Here is a 26,106-nt window from a genome sequence, read left to right on the forward strand (position 1 = left end):
TGGGAGTGAATCTTTTCTCCCAGGCAACCAGCAGCAGGACAAAAAGAAATGGTCTCAAGCCATGCCAGGGGAGGTTCAGGCTGGACATCAGGAGGAATTTCTTCACAGAAAGGGTGATTGGGCATTGGAATGGTCTGCTCAGGGAGGTGCTGTAGCCACCATCCCTGGAGTGTTCAAGAAACGACTGGACATGGCACTCAGAGCCATGGTCTGCTTGACATGGAGTGTTCAGTCAAAGGTTGGATTTGAGGTTCTTGGAGTTCTTTTCCAGCCTTAATGTTCCCGTGGTTCTGTGAATAGGAGTCAAGGGTGGGGAGGGGTGAAGTTGTGTCTTGCATCTTTTTTGTGTCTTGTGATGTCCAAGTGTATTGTAGGTGCAGCATTTTGGGGGTGTGTGCCAAGTTGTTTCTTGTGGGTTGTGTCTCCTCTGCACATGGCTGCCACGTGACTTCATATTGCACAAGACCCCAGAAATTACCACCCAATAAGGCAAAATTGGATTAATTCCGTCACATTTCACCCCAAAACACCTCAGATCCCCTGCCACTGTGGGAACAGTGAGGGTGATGGTGACATAAGTGTGATGACATCACTGTGGGTGCCATGACAATAAGGACATAGACACTGCAATGTCTTAGCTGAAATTTTATTGCTCTGCTAGAAGCTGGCATGATCTTGACTTGCACAGTGACTTCATCAGTGATCACAGTGGCAGTGGTGAGGTCCCTCTGCCACATTCCCCTCACTTCACCTAGGGGAGATATCAACAGCCCAAGAGAAAGAGCCACTTTCCAACCAAATCCCCCATACCCCTCAAAAATATTCCCCTCAGAAATCCAAATTTTCCTCACAAATTATCCCATAAAATTCTCACCTTTCCCTGACAAACTTCCAATTGTTCCCCAAATGCCCAATTTTCTCTGGTTCCTAATGCTGCTAAAATCTCAATATTCCAAGCAAGATTCCCACCGTTCCTCCAAATTAGACTCCTAATTTTAGAATTTTAGAAAATTAGATTCCTAATTTTCCCCAACAAATCCAGTCTCCCTCTAAATCCAATCACAAATTATTGCCCCAAATCCCCACTTTTCCTCCCTCATTCCTGAATTTACCCCCAAATTCCCACTTTTCCTCAAAGTTCCAAATTTTCTCCTCCAACTTACAGCCAGAAGTTGTTGTCCAGCTGGGGAGGATCCACATTTGGGGCCTGGAAGTCATCCACCCTAAAGACCCAGCGTCCTGGGACCTTGACGTTGGAGGTGGTGGTGATGTTGATGATGGCATCAGTTTGGGATCCAGGAATGTTGTAGAAGTTGGTGTCATCACCACTGTTGAATCCCACCTGGAAAATTGGGGGTGGGGATCTAGAAGGGCAGACCCCACCCAAAGGGGCAGCGGGCCCCAAAAATTATTTCAGGATGCGAACATACTTGGTGTCACCCAGATATTATATGTACCAATCCATGACCATCAGTATCATGTTCATCTCCAGAAGAAGAGTGAACAACTTCCTGTCTTTACCATCATCATCATCATCATCACCATCGCCATCATCATTACCATATCCAATGTTTGGGATGGGCCAGCCTCTGACCTTCGTCATCATCCTCTCCAGAAGGTGGAAAAGGGCAACTTGACCTTCCCAAAAATGGTGTGGGCCAGTCCTGGGCCTTCATCATGATCATGATCATGATCAACCCTAGGAAATGGGATGGGCCAATCCCTGACCTTCATTTTCATAATCCTCAGAACATGGAGTGGGACAACCTCCCCCTCCTCTTCCACCCTTCCCAACTACATGTGCTGGGGTCCCCTCAAGTCCTGTTTCAGCGTCCCCGTCACTCGCTGCCCCTGTGGTCCACTGGATGTCCCAGTGGTTGAGGATGGTGTAGAACATCTTGGAGTCAGTGGTCAGCACAGCCTGGAAGGTGTTCCCCTATGCAGAAAGGTCACAGAGGTCAAGGATGGGTCATGAAGGTCAGGGATGAGTTCTGGAGGTCAAAGATAGGTTGGTCAGCAAGGCCACCAAGTGGGTCAACAAGAGCCAATGAGTCACCTCCATGCCCCATGGGCCTCACCTTCTCAGAGGTGGAGCCATAGTAGGCCACACGGTCCCAGGTGGCCACTAAGGCCCAGGTGGTGGTGAAGGGGCTGTCGGGGAAGTACTGGGTCATGTGCTGGCTGATGTCCTCCGGCAGCGCCGGGTCGGTGCTCTGGCAGTAGAAGACGGCCCCACCCAGCACGTTGTCCGCATCTGCTCAGAAGGGAGTCACAAAAGGGCGCCCGTCCGCCAGAGGGAAGGGGTCGGGGGTGTATTGTCTGACGGGCTCGTCAAAGGAGATCACCCCGTTTTTGTTCACCTGGAGGTGACGCCAAGAGCGGGTGGGTGCAACACCTTGACCGGAGTTGTGGGGTCTTCAGGACGGACCCTACAAGCATGCCTAGAACCACCACCCACTGGGACCCCCAACACCCATCAACACCCCAAGATCCACCGCCCACAGGACTCCTCCAAGACTCACCAACCATAGGAACCCTCATCCACAGGATCCTCCAGCACCCAAAGAAGCCCTCAAGATCCATCAACCTCCCAAGACAAACCACCCACAGGACCTCTCCAAATATCAGATCCATAGAACCCCCTAGCAGCATCCACCCCCAGGACCCTCTCAAGGCCCAGCACCCACAGGACCCCACAACACCCACCATTCCCCCCGAGGCCCACCCATAAGGGACCTTCATGAAATCCGCCACCCATGTGATCCCACAATGCCCACCTACACACCCCAAGATCCACCCTGTGGGGGACCACCCAAAACCAACCAACTGCCCCAAGCCCCCCCAGCCATATCACCATGACGGACCACACTATCTCCCACCATCCTCAGAACCTCCCAAGACCCTCCACCCCCCCCCCCAATACCACCAGCCTACTCAAGATCCCCCACCCATCTGAAGATGTTTCAGTGTCCAAGGATAAAACCCACCACGAATTCAAGAAGGGTTGATTTTGGGGACACACGCACACAAACACACTCACCCACGCACCCACACACACACACACACACCGCTGAAAAATTAAGTAGAAATGGAGTGGAAATTTGGAAAAATGGAGGAAATCCCCCAAAATATGGAATTTGGGGCGACCTACAAACACAGTTTGGTAGGTTTTGCCATAGAAGGTGAAGGGAATGGAGAGGGTGATGGCCTCGAATGTCCCATCATCGAGTTTGGGGTTGGTTTTATCCCCCTGGTCCAGTCCATAGGGATAGAGCAGGGATCCTGTTTGAAAATCAGGATTTCGGATCTGCCCCAAATTCCCACCCAATTACATGGATTTTGGGGTGTAACCCACCAAATTTGGGGTTCCCATGGCTCCAGTGGTTACTTAAAAATGGATGTCTCTTCTCCTGGGTTTTCATAGTGAAACTGGGGTGAAAGGGAATGAACCCAGTGGAATTACATGGGGAACACATGAATTTTGGGAGAACAAAAAACAGCAGGAAAATTGTATGATGTGGGTGGGACAAAGTCTGATTTAGGTGGAAATAATGTTTTTTTAGGGCAAAGCCCCCAAAATTCACCTTTTTCAGATGAGGTTTTGGTGTCCACCATGGAACCTGGAGAAGAAATAGGAGGGAAAATGAGTTGATTAATCATTTTTCCAGCAGGGATGAAAATGACAACACTCTTCAGAAACAAATATTTACCTAAAATCAGGAGGGAGAAAATACTAGAGGGTGACATCCTTGACCCTAAAATAACTGTAAATAAACCTGGAAAACTTAAAAAGAAACTATAAATACATCCAAACAAGTAAACCAACAACCCTCCCCAAAAGAGATGATGCAGTTCCAGAGGCAATGAAGTTCCAGAGGTAAAAAAAAAAAAAAAAAAATCATAATAAACCACCAAGCACACACTTTGTCCAGGAATTTTGTGTGGAGGGCTTTGTGTATGTGTGGTATACTAACAATTTTTAAAAATAATTTAAGTATTTTAAAAACTGTCTTTTTGATTTAATTATAGTACATTTTAAAGTAGTAATTAATTTAATTAAGGACATTTTAAAATTTGATTTAATTTTAAAATTTAATTTACTATGATTCAATTTTAATAAAAGATTTTATATAAGTGAACATTATTTAATTTAATTTCAATTTTTAATTCTAAATGCATTGTCTTTTTATTTAATGAAGTTCTTAGATGAATGCTATTTTTATTTATGTTCTATTTATTTGATTTTCATTTAATTGAATCTTCAGTTTTTGCTATTTGTGTGAATGAAGAAATTTTTCCCCTTCTGTGCCAAAATTCAGTATTTTTTCCCTTTTTTCTGAATAAAATGAGAATTATTTACATTTTTAATGCATTTTAAGTGATTTAAAGGCACAAATCCTCCTTATATGCATGAAAAACCAGGACTTTAAAGTGACAATATTCCAAGGAATGACCAAAATCCCACCAGAATAAAAATTCCCTCACCTGGATTTCAATGAAGTGAAAAACTGCAGCCTGAAAATGAGCTCAAACACCCTCAAATGCTGGCTTTCACCTAGTCCTGCTCCTTCTTTTATCAAAACAAAACTGAACATGTAATTTGACAACTTTCCACCCCTCCAATCTCTCTGAGCTCTCCCAGGATTCTTTAGAAAAGGAAATTTAATCATGTGGTGAGGATTTTGTCATGTGTTGGGGATTTTGGGCTCCTCCAGATGTATCTTTTTAAGCACAGTTACGACTTTTTTTTTATTAATTTGGGGTTCTGGAGACATCTCTGGATCCCTCCTCACCCTATGTCAAGTTTTTGTGCCTTTCAAATTTCATCCCCAGATTGAAATTTCTTTTTAAACAAAAAAGTCTTTTAAAAATTATTTTTAATTATAGATCCGTATCTCCTTTTTTTTTTTTAATCAGGAAGAAAATAGATTATCCCTGTTTATTTGGGATTTTGAGGACTCATTTTTGTTGTTGTGAGACTAAGAAAAATCTTTATCATGTACTTTGGCCTTTCTTTCCTGGAAGAAAGAAGTCCTTATATGTAGGAATTCTTCTTTTTGGAGGAAATAAAACCCTTTAAATCACCAAAGTTTTTAGTGTGGTTTCTTTTCTTCTAAAAAAAAGATAATATCTTTGGTTTTATGGATTTTTTTAAGGGAAAAAAAAAGCTCTTATTCTATTTTAAGGAAAAAAAAAACTCTGTTTCTTATTCACCTGGCAATTTAAAAGTATTTTTTTAGGAAAATTCTTTATTATTGCTCTCATTTTCTCTTCTTATTTTTCCAAAGGAAAATCCCTTAATTTGCTTGTATTTTAAGAAACCTAATTTTCCCAGTTCCAGATGGGTTTTTTCAAACTCTTTAAAGTTGTTTGGTTTTGGGGTTTTTTTGGGGTTTTTTTTGTTTGGTGGTTTTTTTTTGGGGTTTTTTTTTTTTTTTTTTTTTGGTCCAGGAGCTTGGACCTCTCCAGAATCCTCAGAATCCTCAGCTGGGACTTTTCTCATTAATTCTGCAAACAAACAAACAAACCAGACAGATTTGGGTTTGTTTCCCTGGAGACAGTGGACAGAGGTTGAAGAGTCTGGGCAAGAATTATGAGAAATTCACTGGATTTTTGGAGGGGATCCCATGAAGACATTCAGCTGGGCTGTCCCTGTGCATTCCCCTCACCCAATTTCATGTGGGACCCCATCAGTGGCAAGATCCACCCACCTACTTCCAAATTCTCCAGAATTCTGGGGTCAGTTTCTCTCCTTCGGCTGGGTGTGATGAAGAGCTTGTGATGAACTGGTCAGAGCTTAATGCTTGCCCCAACCCCCCAGCCTCACCCCTCCTTGCCCTGCAAATGTCCCCAGGACATTTTTTCAAGGAATAAAATCCTGTGTGGTTTTGCTGGAGAGAGCCAACAACATCAGTAAAACTCTGTCAGGGCCTTGCAGGGAGAGGGAGCAGAATTCCAAGGAAAGGTTAATGCTGGCGGTCACTTGGTGCCACTGCTTTCAGTGTCTGGTGACATGTGAGGTGCAAACCAGATGGTGTGGAACGTCTTGCTCTTTGTGTCTTAGAGCATCATGGAGAGGTTTGTTTGGTTTGGGGCTGGTTGGTTCTGTTTTCCTCCCCGATTCAAGACTTTATCACAACACATGGCTTTTATGTGCACTGCTAATGCTGGGAGGAGCTGCAAAACTGTGCTTGCTGGTTTTAAAGCTTATTTGCATTAGTATCATCTCTCTGGGGACATGAATCATAGATCATACCCATTCTGATTAGTGTTAAATACTAATTTTCCTTTTCTCCAGATTGGACCAAACTTTCAGTTCAGGTAAGAGATTTACATAGGTAGTTTTAATTAAAAAACCTGTTTCCTTCTGAAGTTCAGTTGCTTCTTTCTGTCCACTGTAAGAAACCACCTTGCTGGCCTCCTAGCCACAGGTGCCTGTGAGAGGCACAATCTGGAGAGTCATGTCTTTCAATGCCACCCAAAATTCTGGATGGATCCCTTGCTGGGTATTCAGCTTTCAGCTCCCGAAGAAGACTGAGTCAAATGGCACAAATACTGTCTGCTTGGAAAACTGTAGGTTAAAACACCGGAGAGCAGGAGTTTGGATTCACATTAGTTTTAAACCTTGGCTTTAGAACATGGTGCTGTGAATATTTGTTGCTGTGTTTGCCCTCATGAGGATGTTGTTGCTGTAATTTCATACAACTGGAACCAGCAAGAGTTACAGCAGAGAAAGAGAATGCCCTTCCCTGCCTCTTCCGTCTGGTACTGATCACAGAACACTGGATTTGAGCTTCACTCCCTTCTGCCTCAGCAGCTGTGACCCTAAACACAATAAATTCTTTATTTTTCTGGTTGGAGGGAGGAAGCTGACACGCCAGCCACATTTTCCTTCTGGAACCTTCACTCCACAGCATTCCAACAGGGTGGCCTCTGTCACCTTCCCCTAAAGCCTCTGGAAAGGGCTGTGCACCGGGCTGCGATGCAGGACGGGATGAGACGCTGATCTGATCCGACCTGATGCGACCAGGCAGCCCCGGCGCTCCCTTTCCTGCCGTGCTAATGATCCCTCCACGCAGCTGGGAAAGTGCAGCCTGAAGGATCGATCGTCTGTCCCGCCCAAGGGCAGCCTAGGTCGGCGGAGGAAAGCAGGTTTTATTCAGGGTCCCCGGAGTGTGGCAAGGACAGCCCCGGCCCGTTCAGTGCCAGCGGTCACTGCTGCCCCAGCCGGGCTGGGCACCGCGGGCGCCTCTCCCTGCTCAAATCCGGCAGGAAACCTGCTGGCCATGCCAGCAGCCTTTCTAAAAAGACTCTGCAAGCCCCAGCGATGCAGCACAGCTCCCACTCGCTGCTCTGCAGCAATAGGAGGTCAGGGATTTATTGAGTTTATTGCATTAATATCCATCAGGGCAGGTTTGTAGTGAAAGTTCCTGTATCTGCTCTCTACCGGAGTCTCTGTTTGCTTTTAAATCCCTCTGCTTATATTTCTTGTGCTCCCTAATTAGTATAGAGAGAAAGAGACACTCTCTTTCTCTCTATAACACCTCCCTGGCTGACGCTTGGGTTGTATTTATCATTAGTTGCATTAAATCTTTTTGCAATGAACCTTTGGAAAGAGAAGGAAATGCAAGGAGACACACAAAGAAGCCCATTTACAGCTTTGCAATAAAAATCTGAGCACACATTATTAAATCTTAATTCAACTGGCTCGTCATACTTTAGAAATTTTACTTTCTTTTTAAAACTGAAATTGATGTAATTTAGAATAATTCAGTTTACTTTAATATTTATTTGATTTCAAAGCTTTAAGGTTTTAAACTACAGTTTTCTTGGCAAAAAGAAACCCAACAAAAAAACAAACCCAACTGTGAATTAGCAAAGGGTTTTAAAAGGTGCAAAAACATCTTAGTCAGAACTCAGTTCTACATCCCCTGGAACAGATGGAAGGCTTTGATCACATCCTGGAATTGCCAGTAGCTCCACTTTCCATGTGTGTGTGTGTGGCTTTACATGCAACCACTTCAGTCCTGGATCTGAGTCACACATACAAACCAATCATGAAACAAGGCTGGGCTGTCAGCAGAACGTAACATTTTAGGATAAAATTTCAAATTTTCACCAGGCACTTATCTGTGACTGAATTATATTTATATTGGGGTACATCTGTGCATCGTGGTGTGAATTAACAGTCTGCCAAGATGACAGCTGTATCATGCTCTGCAAAGTGGACCAGCATTTTCCATTAGAAAGGAATTTTATTTGTTGCCAGCAGTTTCCAGCTATGGTGTAGACTAAGAAGCTCAAATTACACAACTAACTTGTTCTGAGAATCTATTTATTTTGATCAGACTGTAGCTTCCTTTTGTGATGACATTGAACACAATGCACTCAGGCTTCCTACAACCCAGGAAAGCATAAAAGCAGCCAGGTAAAGAAGATTTTATCAAAAAAATCATGTTGACCATTGACCATTTAAGATGCACAGTGTGTTAGAAATAACATTTTCAGAAGTTTTTTTTTTTTTTTTTTTTTTTTTTTTTACTCTAAGTATTGGTGAGATCTGGTTGAAAAAAAGCTTTGCCTTGGAAAATTTTGTGGGAGAGAACTTCAGTGTTTTCCACAAAACAGATGGGGAAGATAATGGATGTTGTACATCTTCCCTCCTCTTTTTTTTTTAATCTTCCTGCCAGGCAATCAGATCTCCCTAATCTTGACTCACACAACCCTCTTGTTGCTGCTTTATGCATTATTTGTGTTACTGGCTTACTTCTCACAGCCTGCCAGCAGGCTTTGAGTTAAACTAAGGTTTAATTTGACCTATGTGCAATTAAGAGGCACAAGCAGATTCACCCTTTGTTTTATGAGAGAGGGACTCTACCTAGCTGCCACAGCATCTGGCTACTAAGATCTCCAATTAAATAAAACATGATATTCAGTAACTTAGGATTTAGAAAGGCAGATTTCACAAGTTTTGTGCAGATGTTTTATAGGATTTAGAAGAGTAGATCTTGTGTGAGTGTGTGGTTTTGGCCTTGAACTTCTTTTCTGACTGTCTAGCCCTAACAAAAATGGTCTAATTCTCTTGTGGAGAAATACCTCTATTCTCTGTATGCAGGTCATGAAAATGAGAAAGAAGAGAAGAGAAGAGAAGAGAAGAGAAGAGAGAGAGAAGAGAAGAGAAGAGAAGAGAAGAGAAGAGAAGAGAAGAGAAGAGAAGAGAAAGAGAAGAGAAGAGAACGAGAAGAGAAGAGAAGAGAAGAGAAGAGAAGAGAAGAGAAGAGAAGAGAGAGAAGAAGAAGAGAAGAGAAGAGAAGAGAAGAGAAGAGAAGAGAGAGAAGGGAAAAAATGAGTTAAAACTTTGTGCTATTCTGAATGACAGGAACACCTATGACAATGATTAAGTGCAACCTTAAAGGGATGTTCCCCTGTCAGAACCAGACTCTCCCTATCCTGCAATGGCAGGAATTTGGTTACAAAAGCATGCATGTCTTTGTCCTCTATGAAATGTTAAAGACCAGCTCTAAATTTAACATCAACACGACAGATAATCTCATGTATCTTTTATAATAAGTCCTTTTACATCTGGTGTCTTCCTTTACCCTTACTGACAGATTCCCATGTTCAACACAGTGTTCAGCTTTGACTCATGACATGGTAAAATGCTTCCAGAAGTGTACTGCTGTCTTCTACCCTCAAAATAGCCTCTGCCTTCTCCAGGTGATTACTGTCACCTTATTTTGAATTTCCTTGAAAGTTCAAGTGCCAGAAACTCCTGGGGTCAGCTAACTCTCAGGGTGACTTCTCATACTGACAGAAGCAGTCTGTCTGTGTATGGCTGAGCCAAAGGGAGTAAAGGTGAGTCAAAGGTGCAGAGGGAGATCTCTCTGAGGCATTACAGTTCTGAGAAAAATTTCAAAAACACCATTCAGAACATCTGTGTCATCCATGACTGTTAAATAAAAGAAAAAATATAATGTTCCTGCACTGAGCTGAGGTGGAGATTTCCCTTCTGACCACACATATGGGGCTGTTTCAGATCTGGGGCAAAGAGATTGGACAACACACAGGTGATTTGTTACTGCTGAACAGTGTTTGCACAGCACCTGCATCTCCTTTGGTACTCTGTGCTCTCTCAGGGAGCAGGTGGGGTTAGGAAAAGGGATGGGATTTGGCACAGCTGGAACTCAAAGCAGTATCTGTATCATCCCGGACCGTACTCAGAGGTACGGTCCTCCTCTGCAGGAGGCGGAGAGGACCTCTTCCCAATGCAACCACTTCTTGGAGACTGTCTGGACCCCAGTTTGCTGGTGGGAGGTGGGTGGGTGACTGACTTTGCATCACTTTTCTGTTTTCTTTTTTATTCCCTCCTCATTTATTAGGTGGTTTTTATCTGAACCCATGAAATTCTCATGCTTTTACCCTTCTGATTCTCTTCCCCACCCCTCTGGCAAAGGCAGAGCAAGCTAATGACTGTTTATCCTATGAGGAACTTACCCAAATGAAACAGAACAAAGAGCCTCTTTCTTTATAAAGGCTAAGGGAAATAAAAGGCCAACAGAGAAACACTGGAGTGAGTACAGAAACATTTCTCTGCTGTGCTTGATGTTGGTAGCTGCCTCAAAAACTTTTGGAATTGCCCTTCTGTAGTTTTGGGCAATAGAATTTTGGCCTGATTGTAACACCACTGTTCCAGTCTTGACAAGGAATATAACCAGGAATTTATTTGTATTTGGAATTTATTTGTAACTGCTGACTTTCTATAGGCAGTGTAGTACTCTCCAATTATCTGTATTTTGGGAAATTATGGATATGGCTTAGGCAAGCCAAAATTATGTTGACAGAGGTGACAAAAGGGTGTATGCACATTAGCACATACTGTAGAGCAAAAGGAGCAGATCTGCACAACAAAACATTCAGGGCTGACGTTTACATCACACAGACTCAGGGTGTTCTATTTAGATTAAGCTTAGGCTGGTGCTGTGGACTGAACGGCTGCAAGAGGTGAAGCATTTTAGGAGACCCTCTGGATGTCAGGGTTTGGTTAAGCCTTTTCCAGAAAAAAAGCCCCTCATCATGGTCTGAAAGGGCTCCATGAAATGAAGGAGTGTGTCATACAAGAATATGACTGGGAAATTGCCTCTTGAGCCCAGCTGAAGTGGTAATACACCTGTATTATCCATAAGGAGATATGCAGTTCCAGAAATTACATTACTTTCTCCCGAAACCACAGAAAATACTGATTCCTTTCACTAAAATTTTAATTAAGGCTCACAAAATGTAAGCTGTAATGTATTGCAACTGATTTTAGGAATTCATGAGGATCTACAGTAATGGGTAGCAGCTTTTTTGTCAGCCAGACAAAAAAGCTGCTACCCATTACTGTAGATCCTCATGAATTCCTAAAATCAGTTGCAATACATTACAGCTTACATTTTGTGAGCTGTGCAGAGACCTGTGGTCTCTGCACAGCTCCTGCCTTCCTGCCACCTGACATTTGAGAGACATTACTTTCCAGAGGTCTAAAAAGGCTGGCAGGTTTGCCAAACTAATTAGTGTTTCTCTGCTGTTCTGTTTTTGTGGTGCTCCTGTTGAGGGGAAGGGCTGTTGGAAAGCAATGAGCTGACCCTGCATCCAGGCGAGGGTGCTGCAGGGCAGAGCGCAGCGGGTCTGAGCACCCTGGGTTTCCAGGGTGACTGCTGGGAGCCACCTCCTGCTGATCCAGCTGGACAGGGTTCTCCTGAGCAAACAGAAGGATTCAGCTGGGAACATCCAGCCTAAAGCCTCTGAGCCATACTTCAGCCAGATGAAATGTCTGTGGTCACTGGGAACTGCTGGCAAAACACGTAGTGTACTGAGATTAGTATCCTGAAAAAACAGGAAGTGCACAGGAATATAAAGAACATGTGCTAATGTCTCCTTGGCTTTTTCCCTGTTAAATCTATCAATTTCCATCTGCTGGGGAATGTGAGGCAGTGCCAGAGAGCAGGGCCTTGTACCAGAGCTCTCTGGTTGTCACAAGTATGGGAATTCAGTCATCAAGTTCCTCTTACAATGCCATCAATACCATGATGAAAACAGATTTTTGGTCAGTAAAATAACATTTTTGATAGTTTGGGCCAGAGAAAGGATCTTTTTTTTTTTTACTATCAGCTTATATCAGGTTTTGACTATCAGCTTATACCATGACAAAGCAACCAGAGGTAGAGAAACCTCAGAGTCCCTGGAAGTGGCACCAGACTAAATGTAGATACCTACCTTGCAGATACCCCTAGGGATCCTACAGAGATCCCAGTCCTAAAACATGCAACTTCTGCAGGGCGGGATATCCCACCCTCCTGTGAAGGCAGCTGGGTCTGGCACAGTCAGAGCCAGCCCCAGCACCTGCTGATGTCTGCGAATTTTCAGTGTGACTCCGCTAATACGTGTTAATTATTTCTGCGTGTAGTTCTTTCAGTAGTTACCACAGAGTTATTCCATTTTACACATGGCAGAGGAGGTTAATGACCTGGAATCTCACAAGCACTGTATCATAATTATGTCAGTCCTTAAACCTCTAATGGTATGTTTGAAATATGGGAGAGGCAATAGCTCGTCTCGCTGCTCCCTTGCGCTCCAAGCTGCCTTGTACATTTTCATATTCGCTGAACTCAGGAGAGGCCAAGGATGTTAAACTCCATGTAGAAACGAGGCTGGCAGATCAGTGGTGTGTTTCATCTAATCTCTCGCCTCTGAAATTAGCTACGTTTGTAGGGAGAATTATTGTGATGTCTACAGAGTGGCCTGGCTGGCTAGTGAGGACGTGTTGGCTCCATTCTCCCTGGTCAGTGGTTGGTCTTACACCTGTGGCTGTGCCGCTTCAGCCTTTTGTGTCTTTATTTCTTCTGCCATGTACCTTCCTCAATCACTGCAGCTGAATGAATTTCAGCACAAATCAGCCCCTGGTTTGCTGCCCCTTGTACCAAAAATCCTTGCAGAGCCAGAGAGGCCACAAGTTAGTGACCACTTCGAGTGTTTCTGGTAGTGCAAAACGCTGCGGTGTGGGCACCTGGATAAATCCCTCATTTCAGCTTCATATTAACGCTACTAAATGCATAGGGGAGTTTTCCTTTAGTTTTATGTCCAGTGGCAGTTCAGATTGCTTCCTCAGCCACAGAAATGGAAAGCTGCTGAAGAATCAGCAGGGTGGCTTTCACACTTCTGTCAGCCTGCTAAAGGTTTCGGGCTTGGCACAATTTTTAGTTTTGAAATATCGATTTTAAAAAAGCAAAACGTAAATAACATAAATCTTCATTGAAAAATTTCTTTTCAGTTTTAAATTTCAGAAGCCTAAAGAGGAAAATCTTGAAAATACATCTTGTTTGCCGACATGTGTTAGGATATTTAAGTGGGAAAAAATTGTGATTGATATTTAAAGAAACCAGACTTGTTAATTTATTTTTAACTTTCTGTGCTTTATTTCTTTTTAATTAAGTTTTTAGTAAAAATTCTGCTTCCTCAGTAGCTTTCAGTTTCTGTGGTTGACAAACATAAACCACATGGTTGTAGATTAAAAACTGAACTATTTTTTAACAATAGTGAATAAATTTACTATTCTATATTAAGAGATTATACTAAATAAAGTGCCTTATTTGCTATAGCTGTTGTTTATACAATTATTTAAATAAATATTCAATTATTTATTTTAAGCACACATTTTGATCAGTGGGCTTGCTTCACATTTTCACTCAATTAAATAATCCTTTTTAAAACTACACAAAATTAATCAGAATTTTTGGAAAATTTTGGGATAAAACCTCAAAGTTCTCTTATATGAAGGAGAACAAAGAAAAAAAGAGTTTTCAGAAGAGAGAAGTTATGAAAGAAAAACTAAAGAAGAGAATGCATTCATAAGCAACAGGAAGGAAACACTGAATGATACCATTGAAAGATTCCTGCTAACAATACCACTCCCAATACACAAATATATTTTAAATGGCTTCTTGATATTCCTATTAGAATAGTTGTAGATATCATTAGGAAAATAAAAAAGGCACAAATAAAGAAAATTATTTTGAAGAGTTTTTTTTTTTTTTTTAGAAATGTTACTGATTTATGTTTTCATGTAAAAATTTTTATTTCATATCTTGACTTTTTTAATGCTGTATCACAGGCTAGCTGCTGGTTTTCTTAGGAAAACATTAATTTTAAGACAAAACCTCAAAATTGTCAGGAAAACTTTGGTAACTTATTTGCTTTTGGTAACTTATTTGCTTTTCCCATTGTGTTTCCTTTCCCAAACAATTACACACTTTGTGGTTTTATGCTAATTTGGAAAAAAAAAAGAAGAAGCTTGGAGATAATTCCTGTAACACTCTTCATCACCTTTACCCATTAGTTTTTGCAAAGAGTTCCATGGCCAAATCTCTGTGCACTCAAATGTTTGGTTCCAAATCTCTGCTGGTATGAACCAAAACCAAAACCAAAGCCAAAACAAAACAAAACAAAACAAAAAACAAAAACAAAAACAAAAACAAAAACAAAAAAAAACCCCAAAAACAAACAAACAAAAAAAACCCAAAAAACAAAACAAAAAAAAACCAAAAAAAACCAAAAAAACAACAAAAAAAAAGGAGAGGTTTCCATTGTGGGGTTTATTGTATTGTTAATGTTTACTTTTAACTATATCAATCTGGAAGTTATGTGGCAAGGGCATAATGGTGGCACAATGAGACCAGATAAATGCACTGAATAATACTTCAATAATCCTTTGACACATTTGATGATGTTTAGGGTTGGTTAAGTTTTGGGTGCTTGTTCTGTTTTTATATAAACTGTTTAGGAAATGCCATTAAGGAGAAAAATAGAATGATCTGCTCTGAAATGTCATCTTTTTCTTTTGTGAAAAGCCTATCTTGGGGGTCAGAAATGTACTCCAGCTCCTGTTTCACATGCCTTAGGACTCTTGTAGAATTATGAAATATTCTTTTCCATTTTCCCTTAGTAATCAATCATAGCAAGCGTGTGCCACTGCATTGGTATTGGTATTTATGCTGCATCTAAATCTGCAAAAACACAGTGGTAAATCACATCTTCTTTATGTGCACAACAGTGAAGTAATCTTGCCACTTGAATTTCACTTCACTGAAACATCCCTGCCTTGGGTAGTTCCCTGAGCAGTGTAATAGGCAAAAGTGGGGCTTTCTGTAAAGAAATTAATTGACACAGTCAGAAATCTTCGCCTTTCATAATGAACTGAAAATTCCTTGAATGGGATGTGCCCTGTGCTTGTGAAATTTTACACTTCAAGCAGTTAGCCAAAACTGTGAGAATGAGTAGTGTGGTGTGCTGGTATTCTTCCTAATTCTTATGTTTTTATTATCTACACATTTTTCAGCTGCATCTTATAGTGCAGGAATGAGGCCAAAAGCTGGGGGTTTTGTCAGCTTTTATTCTCCTTTCTTTCCACAGCTTCTCTATTTCTAGCTAGTCCTCTAAGGTAGTTTCAACTGTGTTTTTCTCCTCTTCTGCTTTTGTAGGCACAATGCTGAATCAATCTTATAATGGAATGAAAGCCCCCAGAATATGTTTTTTTTCCACAAATTAAGAGTGCTCAGGATTTTTGAGTACTTTCCTGATGAACAATGTAGCTGATTTGACAACAAAACTTGAACTACTACATGCCTTGATCAGAAAGCAAAAACCCCTAAGCTTTTCTAGAAATATTACAGTGGTGTTTCTTCCCCAAGATTTTGTAGTTTTTTCAAAACTATGAGCAGGATTTATTTTGCAAGAGGGAAGTAACCCTGCAATTTCTGACAAAAATTTCTTACAACTCCATTTTTTTAATGAATAGCTAAGTGTTTCAGACCCATTAGAGGAAAATCTGCTACTTCTCTCTAAAGAAGAAGGAGTTTTTCTCTTGGGCTGTGAAATTAGGAATTCAGCTACTTGAGGACATGGGTCTGCAATTTGCAATTAATAACTTTTTGGTGAGTCATGACTGGTTTCATTTTATGCTCATAAAAATATGTGAGCTTTCAAAGATATTTTAACCTTCATTTTTCTTTTGGTGTATAGCTGTGTCTGAAGTTTATTGGTAAAGCTGTAACTGTAAATATTTGGCAACTGGCAATTTGCATTGCACAAGTTAATTACTTTCACTGTGTTATTTACACTCAGTAATGAGATACTTTTGAAAACTAATTAGATGTCCTTGCTTAGTTGCAAAAATATTTTAAAGGCATTTATAATTCAATGTTCACTGTTTATTCTGTGTCATCTAGTATCAAAGAGGAGCCAAATCTCCCATTTCCATCCCTTTTAGTTGAAACAGGACTATTTCCATTTTCTGTTCAGGGACTGGTTGTGTTACCCAGCTTCAGGCACATTGTTGATCTTCACTTTCATTTGGTGACAATGAAGAGGTTTCTGCTAAAGAAAATTGTAGAAAAAAAGGCATATTCAATTGTTTTTCTTTATTGACCAGCACTAGGGAAGACACAACTCCTGGACAACACAGGGGCCCATTTGCAAATGCAGCTTAGTCTGGTTTCAGAGAGCAGAAGGAATGACCTCTAGTGCGCTGTGTAATTACCCAAATTTACTTTCATTCCTTAATTAAAACTGTGTCATTGCTCATAGCTTTTGCCTCATGGAAAGACATTTTTCTGCTCAATCTCATCAGAAGAAGAGTAATTTACTTTCCGTACATATTTTGATGACAGACACACTATAAATATTGGGATTTCTTCTTAGACTTGATAGCTTCACATGCTTTTGATGCCAAAATCATTCTGCTGTATGCTTAATTAGAGGACATCAAAGAGGGTTATTTACATTAAATTCTGTAGTTAGCGTTTGGCCTTCTCAGTTTTATGCCAGACTTACAATACAACATCTATGCTGTCTGGCATTAATTTAACTTGTAAATAATTTATGTAATTAATTTACTTGGTAAGCCTCTCCATCTCATTTTATGACTTTGTTCTCAACCAAGCTGGTGAAATCTAGCTGCACTGGCAAAGGTCTCAGCAAAAATAAATAAGCAAAAATAAATACTTTGGAATTTGTATCAGTGCTCCAAGATGGGTGTGACAGGTGACACATCTTGTCTGATGCTTCATAAAGCTTAACTGCTTGCAAAGAAAGTGTTAACCATCAGTACAAAAATGACTTTTAGGCTTGAATAATTAATATTTCTTAAAAAACCTTACAGGATATGTTACTAGGCTTATTGATCCTGGGACCTAAGCTGGCATGGTCAGTCCTACTTTACCACGTTCCCTGGGCTTCCCAAAGCCACACAGCTCTGGCCTAAAGAGAAATTGTGTCAGGGACATCACGGACTGCTCCAGCAGGGAACAGAAAGTCAGATACAATCAAGAGAAAGTTCAGAGACATAAGTTGTCCAATACAATGGCAAAAAAAAAAAAAAATTGCCAACTCAGTAATTTTTTTGTTTTTCTCGTTATTTAGATAGTGACATCCATGACAGCTTGTTGGTCTGCCTGTCTTCTTTCATACAAAGGCTGGTGGTTTTTTTGTTTATCAGGCACAGCTGTTTGAAACCACTGTTGTGACAAAGTCTTTTTTCCCTTTGCTCATTCAGTGCAGGGCAGCCTCCAGACTTAGAAAGTTTGGACAAAATTCTGAGAGCAGGTTCAGCCTTTTTATAGCAAACCTTCCTGTCTCACTCTTGCTTCCAGCTCTCTGCTAGCTTATCCTGCTGAAAATGTATGTTGGGCTTCATTGTCCAGTGGAAAGGACAGTTTATATGCAGAAGGGTGCACAGGAGGATGGAGATGGCAACAGCACTAGTTTCAAAGGGATTTCCAAGTATGTTCTGATTGTGTGGAGGTATCTATGAACTCAGAGTGTTTATTCTGCTGGAAGAACTCTAAACTGGTAAATCCTGGGTCTCTGCTCTAGCTGCCTCCCTAGCCTGTCCCAGCCTTGGCTTCCATGGTGAATGAGTCCAGCTGCAGAGCATCAATCCTTTAGGGAAAAGGCTCAATAGAAACAAACACCTCACACACCCTGTGTTTGATGTGCAGCCCTCCTCTTGAAGTTTTCTGCAGATTTTGTCTGTGAATGTCAGAAGGAGACCAGGGGAGGGAGGAAACATGGGCATAAGGCTCCAGCAATCAGCAGTGTTTTCACATTGCTGCAAAGGGAACTCTCACCACAATATTCACAGTAAATAACTGCAATATCAGTAAATAACTGCCTCCTTTTATGGCCATGGCTTAAGCAGTGTGGAACTCTGAACAGAGGGAAATAGCAAAAATAATAATTACTTACCCAGTCAGAAACAGCAAGTTGGTTGAGTTGCCAAGAGATTGAGGTGTTTTTACTGGGAGGAAATTGTGATTTTTAAGCTTCTCAGCTGATTCAGAATACAGTTGTAGAATGTCTGAAAAGGCAAACAAAAGACTGAGGAAACCTGCCCTCTGGCTGGGCATTTTTTCCAATATGGCAGAACTAGGTCAGAAGCTGTGGGATGAATGGAGTTATAACTGCTGCTTTTCATGACTTTACTGAGAATATTCTCTAAAGTGTTGGTTCCACAGGATTCAAATGCTGAGCCAATAAAATTAATTTAATATATTGCATAAATATTCTGCACTGATTTAGACGGGGAAAGAGGAAATTGACTGATCTCATATTCTAAACAATAAACCACTGCAGCTGGGTAGAAAATAGTGTGCTCCTGCTCCTCAATTCGCGGGTTTATTTTTTTCTTCGTTATTTTAGTGAAGTAACAGCTTGTGGTGTAAAACACATTTTGCAGGCCCTTGATAAGACAATAGAGCAGGGTGGTGAACACCCATCAGGACTGATGAAACAAGGTGTCCCACAGAGTCCGAGCAGCAGCACTGGCCTGGATGGGCCAACCCCTGGAAATTATTTTGGATGGGAAGTAGAGAAAGCCTCTCTGCCCAGCTGCCACTGGCCCTCATGAACCAATACCCAATGTGAGCCAGTGACTTTGAATATGTGATTCTTGCAGCAGGCTTCCACAGCATTGACCTCTGATGTTCCACAGCAGATGCTTGGATAACCGGCTGCATGGAAAATCAGCAGTCCAGGAAAACTGAGAAGCAGGAAGGATGATAAAAACTGAATTTCCTGAGAGGTCCAGGTGCCATTTAGGGAAGAGCAACAAGATCCTCAGTAAGAGAGACTGAACAGCAAAGTAAGCGAGTAAGGAGCTGCTCCTGGAAGATCCTTTAGTGAGCAAGGAAATTCTGCCTCCTGCAAATGAGAAGTGTATGTTTTGATGACAAAAAGGTGAGTCCAAAGTGGAAAGTTGCCAGGTGAATCAAAGAAGGTTTTTTTGACAAAGCAGAGTGGAGTTTTTCAACTCACATAATGATCAAGTGTTGCCAGTGTTTCCTGAGTTGTATTTTCAGCAAGTATTACTGAGTTTAGATTCAGAACATGTCACTGTCTCAGGCAAGAGCTTTTCCTTCTCCCAGCATGTTGCTGCGAGGACTCTCTTTCAACCAGTCAACATCTTTTGAGTAAAGCTAATGGACAGACAGGAATTCAGAAATATTTCTGACAAACTCTTGCTGCACAATCGAAGAATTTTAAAAGACTGGTTTTTCAGTTGAAAAATTTGATGGTATTGTAGGTATTTTCTAATGCGAAATATAGATTTAAAGTAAATATATGTTTCTGAATCTGTTTGGAAAAAATATCTCTCTTCTTGTTCCTGCTCTGCAATATTAAATATTGGTGGAAAATTTAAAAAAATCAGCACTTAGCTGTTTCTGTGAATAATTTTTTCCTAGGGGATGCAGAAGGAAATACCTTCTGCTCAGCTAAATATGTGAAGTTTGAACATATACAAAGAAATTACCAAATTATTCCTGAGAGGTACTTATGTGTTTTATGAAGGGAATAAATTTCTGTAATGTGTTGACAGCAGCTTATTGCTTGTTAATGTATTTAAAAGGCACTTGAGAGACAATTGGCTACATTGACTGCAGAGGAAAAATTTATTACCTGTAGCACAAGACGGGGAGGATTACAGGTTGTCCAAGTATTGGTTACTTTGAATGGATTCGGGCTCAGTCTTTTTAAACTGTTACTAATGGAAATTTAGATTGCAGCTGTGTGAAATGAATCTATTGGACTTCTTTTTAAATTAATCTATTGGCCTTCTTCTGCAATGTACAAGCACTGTGCTAATTGGGTAATGGTTTCTTGTTACAGCTCAATCTGCACCAGAGATATTCAGGAAATAGACAAAATGGGCTGTCAGACAGGAAGAATTTGGGGTATTGTAACTATAACATCAAAAAAAACCCCCAAAACCAACAACAAAGTTTTGCCACGCCCAAGCACCCAACACTTACTGGGTTGCAGGGGCTGCAGCCAAACTGGGGTCCCACAGACTGGTATCCCCCCAAAACATCCCTGTCCTGCAGAAAATGTCCCCACAGAGTCCGGCCCTGCCGTGGTGTCACAGCTTCTCCAGCATTAGGCCGAGATGTCCCAGGGATGGCTCCGCAGCAGCTGAAGCTGCAGGCAGCTGAGGGGTGTCTGTCCATCCCCAGCGTCCCTGCCCTTTCCAGAGCCACCCCTGGCACCGGGTCTGACACTGCTGCTCTCCAGCTGGGGGAGGTACCAGTAAAAGAGGACAGAACGTGCCTGAGCTCCTGGATGCTGCAGCCCCACAGACTGAGAAGCCCATGGCCCCCTTTGGTGCAAAGCCACTCAACCAGGTCACACCAGCCAGAACCACAAATCCTCACGTATATGCCTTTTTCAGTCTGTTTTCCTTGAGGAATTCTTAATTTTATAAATCTCCCTCTTTGGACAGTTTGAACAGAATTCTTCCTCTAGTCTTTCAAAATCCTACCAAGCAGACATAGCTTTTTTCACCCTGTTTTGTTTCTTCTTCCTACCCCCATCCCCACCTGCTTTTCTTCATTATTCCTTTGTAATTTAAGACAAAAATAATGATATTGATGGGCCTGGAGTATTCTTGAAATAAATTATTTCTTTTCTCTGTCCCATTCTAAGCATCATTTTGGATTTTAATCACTTGGATTTTGCCTCTTAACCCCCTCTGACAAAAGCATCCCTCTTGGATATATGCAGTCTGTGAGATTTGTGTGAAGCTGCAAGTCAGTTCAGTGCTTTTTACCACTACTCATCAATAAAATAAAAAATAAAATTAAAAATCACCCAAGAAATATTTTTCTGTTGCTGTGATGAATGCTCAGTGGCTTCTCTGTACAAAATCAGACTCTGTGAATGCCAAGAATTTTCTTTTTAAAGGGGGGAAAGATTCCACTTCTGCAGGGAGGTTGGATTAGATGATCTCCTGTGGTTTCTATCAACCTTGCCCAGTTTGTGCAATTTCATTAAAGGGAAAGTTGGGACATCATAATGTTAGAACTTTAGGGTGAAGAACCTGAGCAAAATTTTTCAGAAAAGTTAACAGAGAAAGAGTCAGGGTTATTCCTGGTCATGGCACTATTTAAAAAATGGGGTTTGGTGGGTTTTTTCTTTTTTTTTTTTTACTTTTCCTTTCCAAACAAGACTAAAATCAAGGCCCATAAGATTCCTTTTAGACAAGATAAAATAAATTAAATAAATTAAGGAGATAGAATTGAAATACAGAGGGACACAAACCACTTTAATACATAAAAAGAGTTCAAAAGAGTGAAATCTGACAAAGTGCAAGATTAGGAAATTAAAGGTTCATGGGTTTGCTTTTATCTATTCTGTGTTCACCATTGAGTAACAAAAATTAGAATCCAGTTTCCTCTCTGCTTTTCCAGAGAGCAGACAAGGAATATCATCTTTCTTTCCTTCCAGCATGACGGAAGTCTTTAGTTAAGTTCCATGTTGCCCCAAATCATCTTGTCATCTCCAATTAGGGTTTATTCTTCATCAGCACCTAACCTGTCTGCAGGCCAGCATTGCAGGAAGAGATGGATGCTTCAGTACCTTCTATGTCCCAGATCATCTTGCTCTCTGCCACTCTGCCTTTTGAACAGAACACATCCTAACTGATGACATTTTAGCCACAAAGTCTGGTGATCAGATGTTCCTGCTGATACCGACCTTTTTATCTGCTTTGGATGTGGCAACACAGAGACACAGCCAAAGGATCAGGACCCTAATTTTAAAAATGGGCTTTGTGCCAGGAGTGCAGTAACAGGAGAATGTTGTCACTGTTGAGAAAAGAATACAAGGTTGTTTTTCTTAATCATTTTGATGAAACAGCCAAACTTTCTTGAAGAAGACGAGGAAGGGGAAGGGGAAGGGGAAGAGGCAGAGGAAGAGGAAGAGGAAGGGAGAAGGGAGAAGGGGAGGGAGGGAGGGAGTCTCTCTGACTTCCCATGTTGTCTTCACTGTCCTTGTTCATTGTCACAAAGGGCAAGTCACCTCTTGGTATCTCACAGGTCTATTGCAGCTGGTGGGGCACCAAACCCTGGTGTCAAAATCCTCAAAGATTCAAAAGCCAGCAAAAGCCTCTCCTCATACTCATGTCACATCAAGAGCCAAGTGTGCTTCACCTTGCTCATCCAAAATGGGGGAAAAAAATACTGTACTTTTAGTTATTAATCAGATGGTAGAAGGGATAGCAGGTATAACTTCACACCTCTTTTTTATATTCTGCAATATAAATCTGTTGGGACTTTCACAAACCAACCAAAAGAAGTCCCCTGTCTGTTTCCCTGTGATCTGCTGAAGGAACGCTGGCTGCCATTCCCTGGCAAAAAAAGAACAATAATTTAGAAAGAGGCTGAAAACATTCTGTAAAAGAATATTAATTCTTGAGAAATAGTGAAAGACAGGAAATCTTCTCTAGCAATAACGAGGTTTTCACATCATGGGCCCTGTACTGTCAGAGCCTATAAATCCATTAGTACCAACAGCCACAGAGTGATAGCTGTCACTTCTAATCCCTTCTCTCTGTGAAGATGGAAGGGAAGAAATGCTGAAGAAAAATAAGAACCAGGTCCCACATGACTATTGGGAGGCAGAAAATTCATCAAGCATGAGCTCAGTCAGGGAATTTCATTGGTAACAAGAGCTCTGCAAGCACTGTGGGTACCAGCAAAAAGGAAACACACCTCCCTCCAAAGGGACTGGTGAGTGAATGCCCTGAGAGGGACACAGCTTGCTCTGAGATGCAATTTCCCTTCCCTGCTGGTGGATGTACAAGTGGCAGTGTCAGGGGAGCCTCACGAAGACAGAACCTGCTGCTAAGAGGATCATCTGAGACGAGATGTGTCGGCGCGTGTTTCTCCGTGACAGCTGCCACCTTGGCTGACGCTCCGTGGGCTCATCCGAGACACCCCTGCCGTTCGGGCCAAATAAAGATGGAAACACAGAGCTCCCGAGGTCTTGGCCGGGAAATCAAAGAGTTCTGCTGGGAGCCCAGCAGTCACTTCTCATGTCTGGAGTGGGTTTGTCATACTCAGTGCTGGGAAAGAAATCTGTCAGAGACTTGTATATCAACACCAGCCAGCTTTTCCTGCTGCCATTCTCTTTGGGATTCATTGGTGCAGCAAGACCTCGTATCACAGCAGTGTATTTTACAACCCTTTTGGAAGTCCTTGGTGTATCAAGGGAAAAATCTGGATTTAGGGATATACTTGTATTAGTTTTGAACACTACTGTGAAGAAAAGAGGGGGGAAAAATTAGGCCAACAGAAAAAATAAGGATTAGGGAAGAGCTCAAATGCGAAAATAGATCAAGGCAAACACACAGATGAAGTCTGGTGTAGGTGAAGTATTTGCCCAGGTCTAGAACCTACTTCTAACTCCTGTTTTTAACTGCCTGTTGCTTTGACGGGAGTATGAGTTTCACATATTTGGCAGACATACTGAAACCAATTGCCTGATTTTGCCTGATACATCTGTGTACTTGTCTGCAGCTAAGAGACTGAAGACTGACAGGTGACATTCTCATGGTCTGACCTGTTTCAACATCCCACCACAGAAATAAATCCTGTTTGTACCCCATAACCCACAGAGCTGATTCTGTTTGAGGCTGACCACCACCCAAGGAAGATGTCCCATGTTCTTTGCTCTGCTGCCCTGTTGTGCAGGTAAACAGTCCAGCTCCTTCTGGGCTTTGTTTTCAAGGAAATCCCTTCCACGGTGGGCATGGCAAGATGGGCTGGGGATCACATTTCTTCTGGTTTTCCTACTACCCATGCCAGTTCAGCCTGGCTGAAACGCAGTAGTAGCACTTCCATTCCTCCTAGGGCTACCTCTTAGACCCTCAGAGAAAGTGATTTGTGCATCACACGGGTCCATAATAATCACGGCCAAGTACCTCTGAGGGGACAGTTCTACCCAAGCATCTCTTCTTGCTGGTGTCTCTTTGTAAGAATGTGCGGCATGGGTGCAGCAATTCAGAGTCACAATCTGCCTGAATGTTTAAGTAAAGACAAATCATTCCATATGTTTTCTCACATGCTTCCTGTGTAAAATGTTAGTTGCAATGTGGTTTACACTTCCTGAACAGACCAGCTAACACAAAATTGTCTCTGTCATAATACTGCCAGAAAAAAATATTCCAAATTTATTGCTTCCTATTCTTTTAGTTCACGTTCAGGGAAATCAAGCCAGAAACATAGCTGGTTTGCATCTCTAGGGCATTGTAAACAACAAATTCACTCTTAATAAATAATAACACAGTCAGGATGAGAAAATATAAGACTGGGCTCTGAGCTAATATAAATCACAGCAGATATATGGAAATTGAACTCTGTGGGTTTACATTAGCTAATGGGTCTGACCAAGGATTTACGTAATACAGTTACATAAATCTCTTAGCAGAGGACCCATACTCATTTTGTAGAAATTCACTAATTCACCAACTAGTGCCTCGACTCAAAGAGCAATTAAGTGTCTGACAGCCTCACAGAGACTTTCTTAGATGTTCCTTTACTGCAAAACCATGCCACCTTTTTTGCAAAATACACCATAAATACCCATTCAACCTGTAATTGAGCCTGTTGTGCTCAGGAGAGAACAACCACCAGACAGCTCCTCACTGCAGGCAAAAATAAGACAGATGGTCAGTCTCATAACACCAGACTTGTCTAGACTGAGCAAAATTATATAGAACAAAAAACAGCAAAAAATGTCAAGGTTATCAAACTCCCTTCATGCCCTGTTGCTTAATCCTACTGTTCAAACACATTGAGAAACAAAATTGTGCTCATCTCAGCAGCCTGATTTACTCTTGAGTGTGGCTTAACAGTAATACATAGGTAGCATCAACGAGATAAAAATAGAGAAAAACATAACTCCCATGCCAACCAAAGCAAATCCTCTTTTATAACTCAGAGAATTGCTGACACAAACTCAGGCCTTTCAGAGGAGGTGGTAGGTGTTGCGGTGCGCGGCCAGTTTCTCTCCTATTTTGTACTGTTCTCCCCATTTTGTAATGTTCTCCCCAGTTTCAACCCCATATTTAGTTCGATGGTTCAGTCCTGGTTCCCCCTTTCCCTGGATAGTACCCTCCCTGTCTGGGCAAGCTGCCAACCCCTTGTCTCCACCCCCGTTCCCCTAGTAACTACCTCATTTGATATATTTTCCTCCCCTCCCAGGCCCTGTCCGTCTCCCGGGGCCCTGCCCATTCTTCCAGAGACTTCTCCCTTCCCCAGGGAGTGATTGGGCAGGTGCTCTGGGCCCCTCCTTAGTCTGTATATTATTGTTGCCTCAGTGTCACTTATGTTCAATACCCCTCCTCAGTTTTCCCTCATTGGTTCATTTAATGTATCTCTACCTATGTTCCACCCCCTTTATAAGTTGCTGTCACTGTCCCCCCTTGCCTTTGCCCCCTGGAATTTCCCCTGGAGGTGAATAAACTCCCTCTGGACTGCATCCACGGGGTAGAGGACCTCTTCTTCCAGCTTCCTTCATCCTTCGCCGCTCTCCTCAAATGCTCCTCAGCCTGCCGTAGGCGCTGCCTGGACGCCCCTGGCTCGCCTGGGTAGTGCCCCCCGCTGCTAGCCGCTGCCAGTGCTCTCCTGCTAGCCGGCGCTTCCCCCTCCCCACCGTGTGGGGAGTCGAGGGTCCTTGAAGCAGCAGCACGGCAGCTTGGTGCCCAATGTGGGGCGAGAGAAGACCCCCTTGCCCCAT

The 26,106-nt window shown here is 42.0% G+C and overlaps 1 protein-coding gene across 1 annotated transcript; it reads right to left on the bottom strand.

The window, feature by feature from the left end:
- Positions 1–1,159: 1,159 nt before the first annotated feature.
- On the bottom strand, positions 1,160–26,106 carry LOC127061093 (sushi, nidogen and EGF-like domain-containing protein 1). Its single transcript, XM_050987352.1, is given in 6 exon segments — positions 1,160–1,342; positions 1,799–1,936; positions 2,079–2,360; positions 3,152–3,282; positions 3,585–3,620; positions 25,923–26,106. Coding segments are annotated over 6 exon segments (954 nt in total).

Source organism: Serinus canaria, chromosome Z (assembly GCF_022539315.1).
Source record: "Serinus canaria isolate serCan28SL12 chromosome Z, serCan2020, whole genome shotgun sequence".
In the NCBI taxonomy this organism is placed as follows: domain Eukaryota; kingdom Metazoa; phylum Chordata; class Aves; order Passeriformes; family Fringillidae; genus Serinus; species Serinus canaria.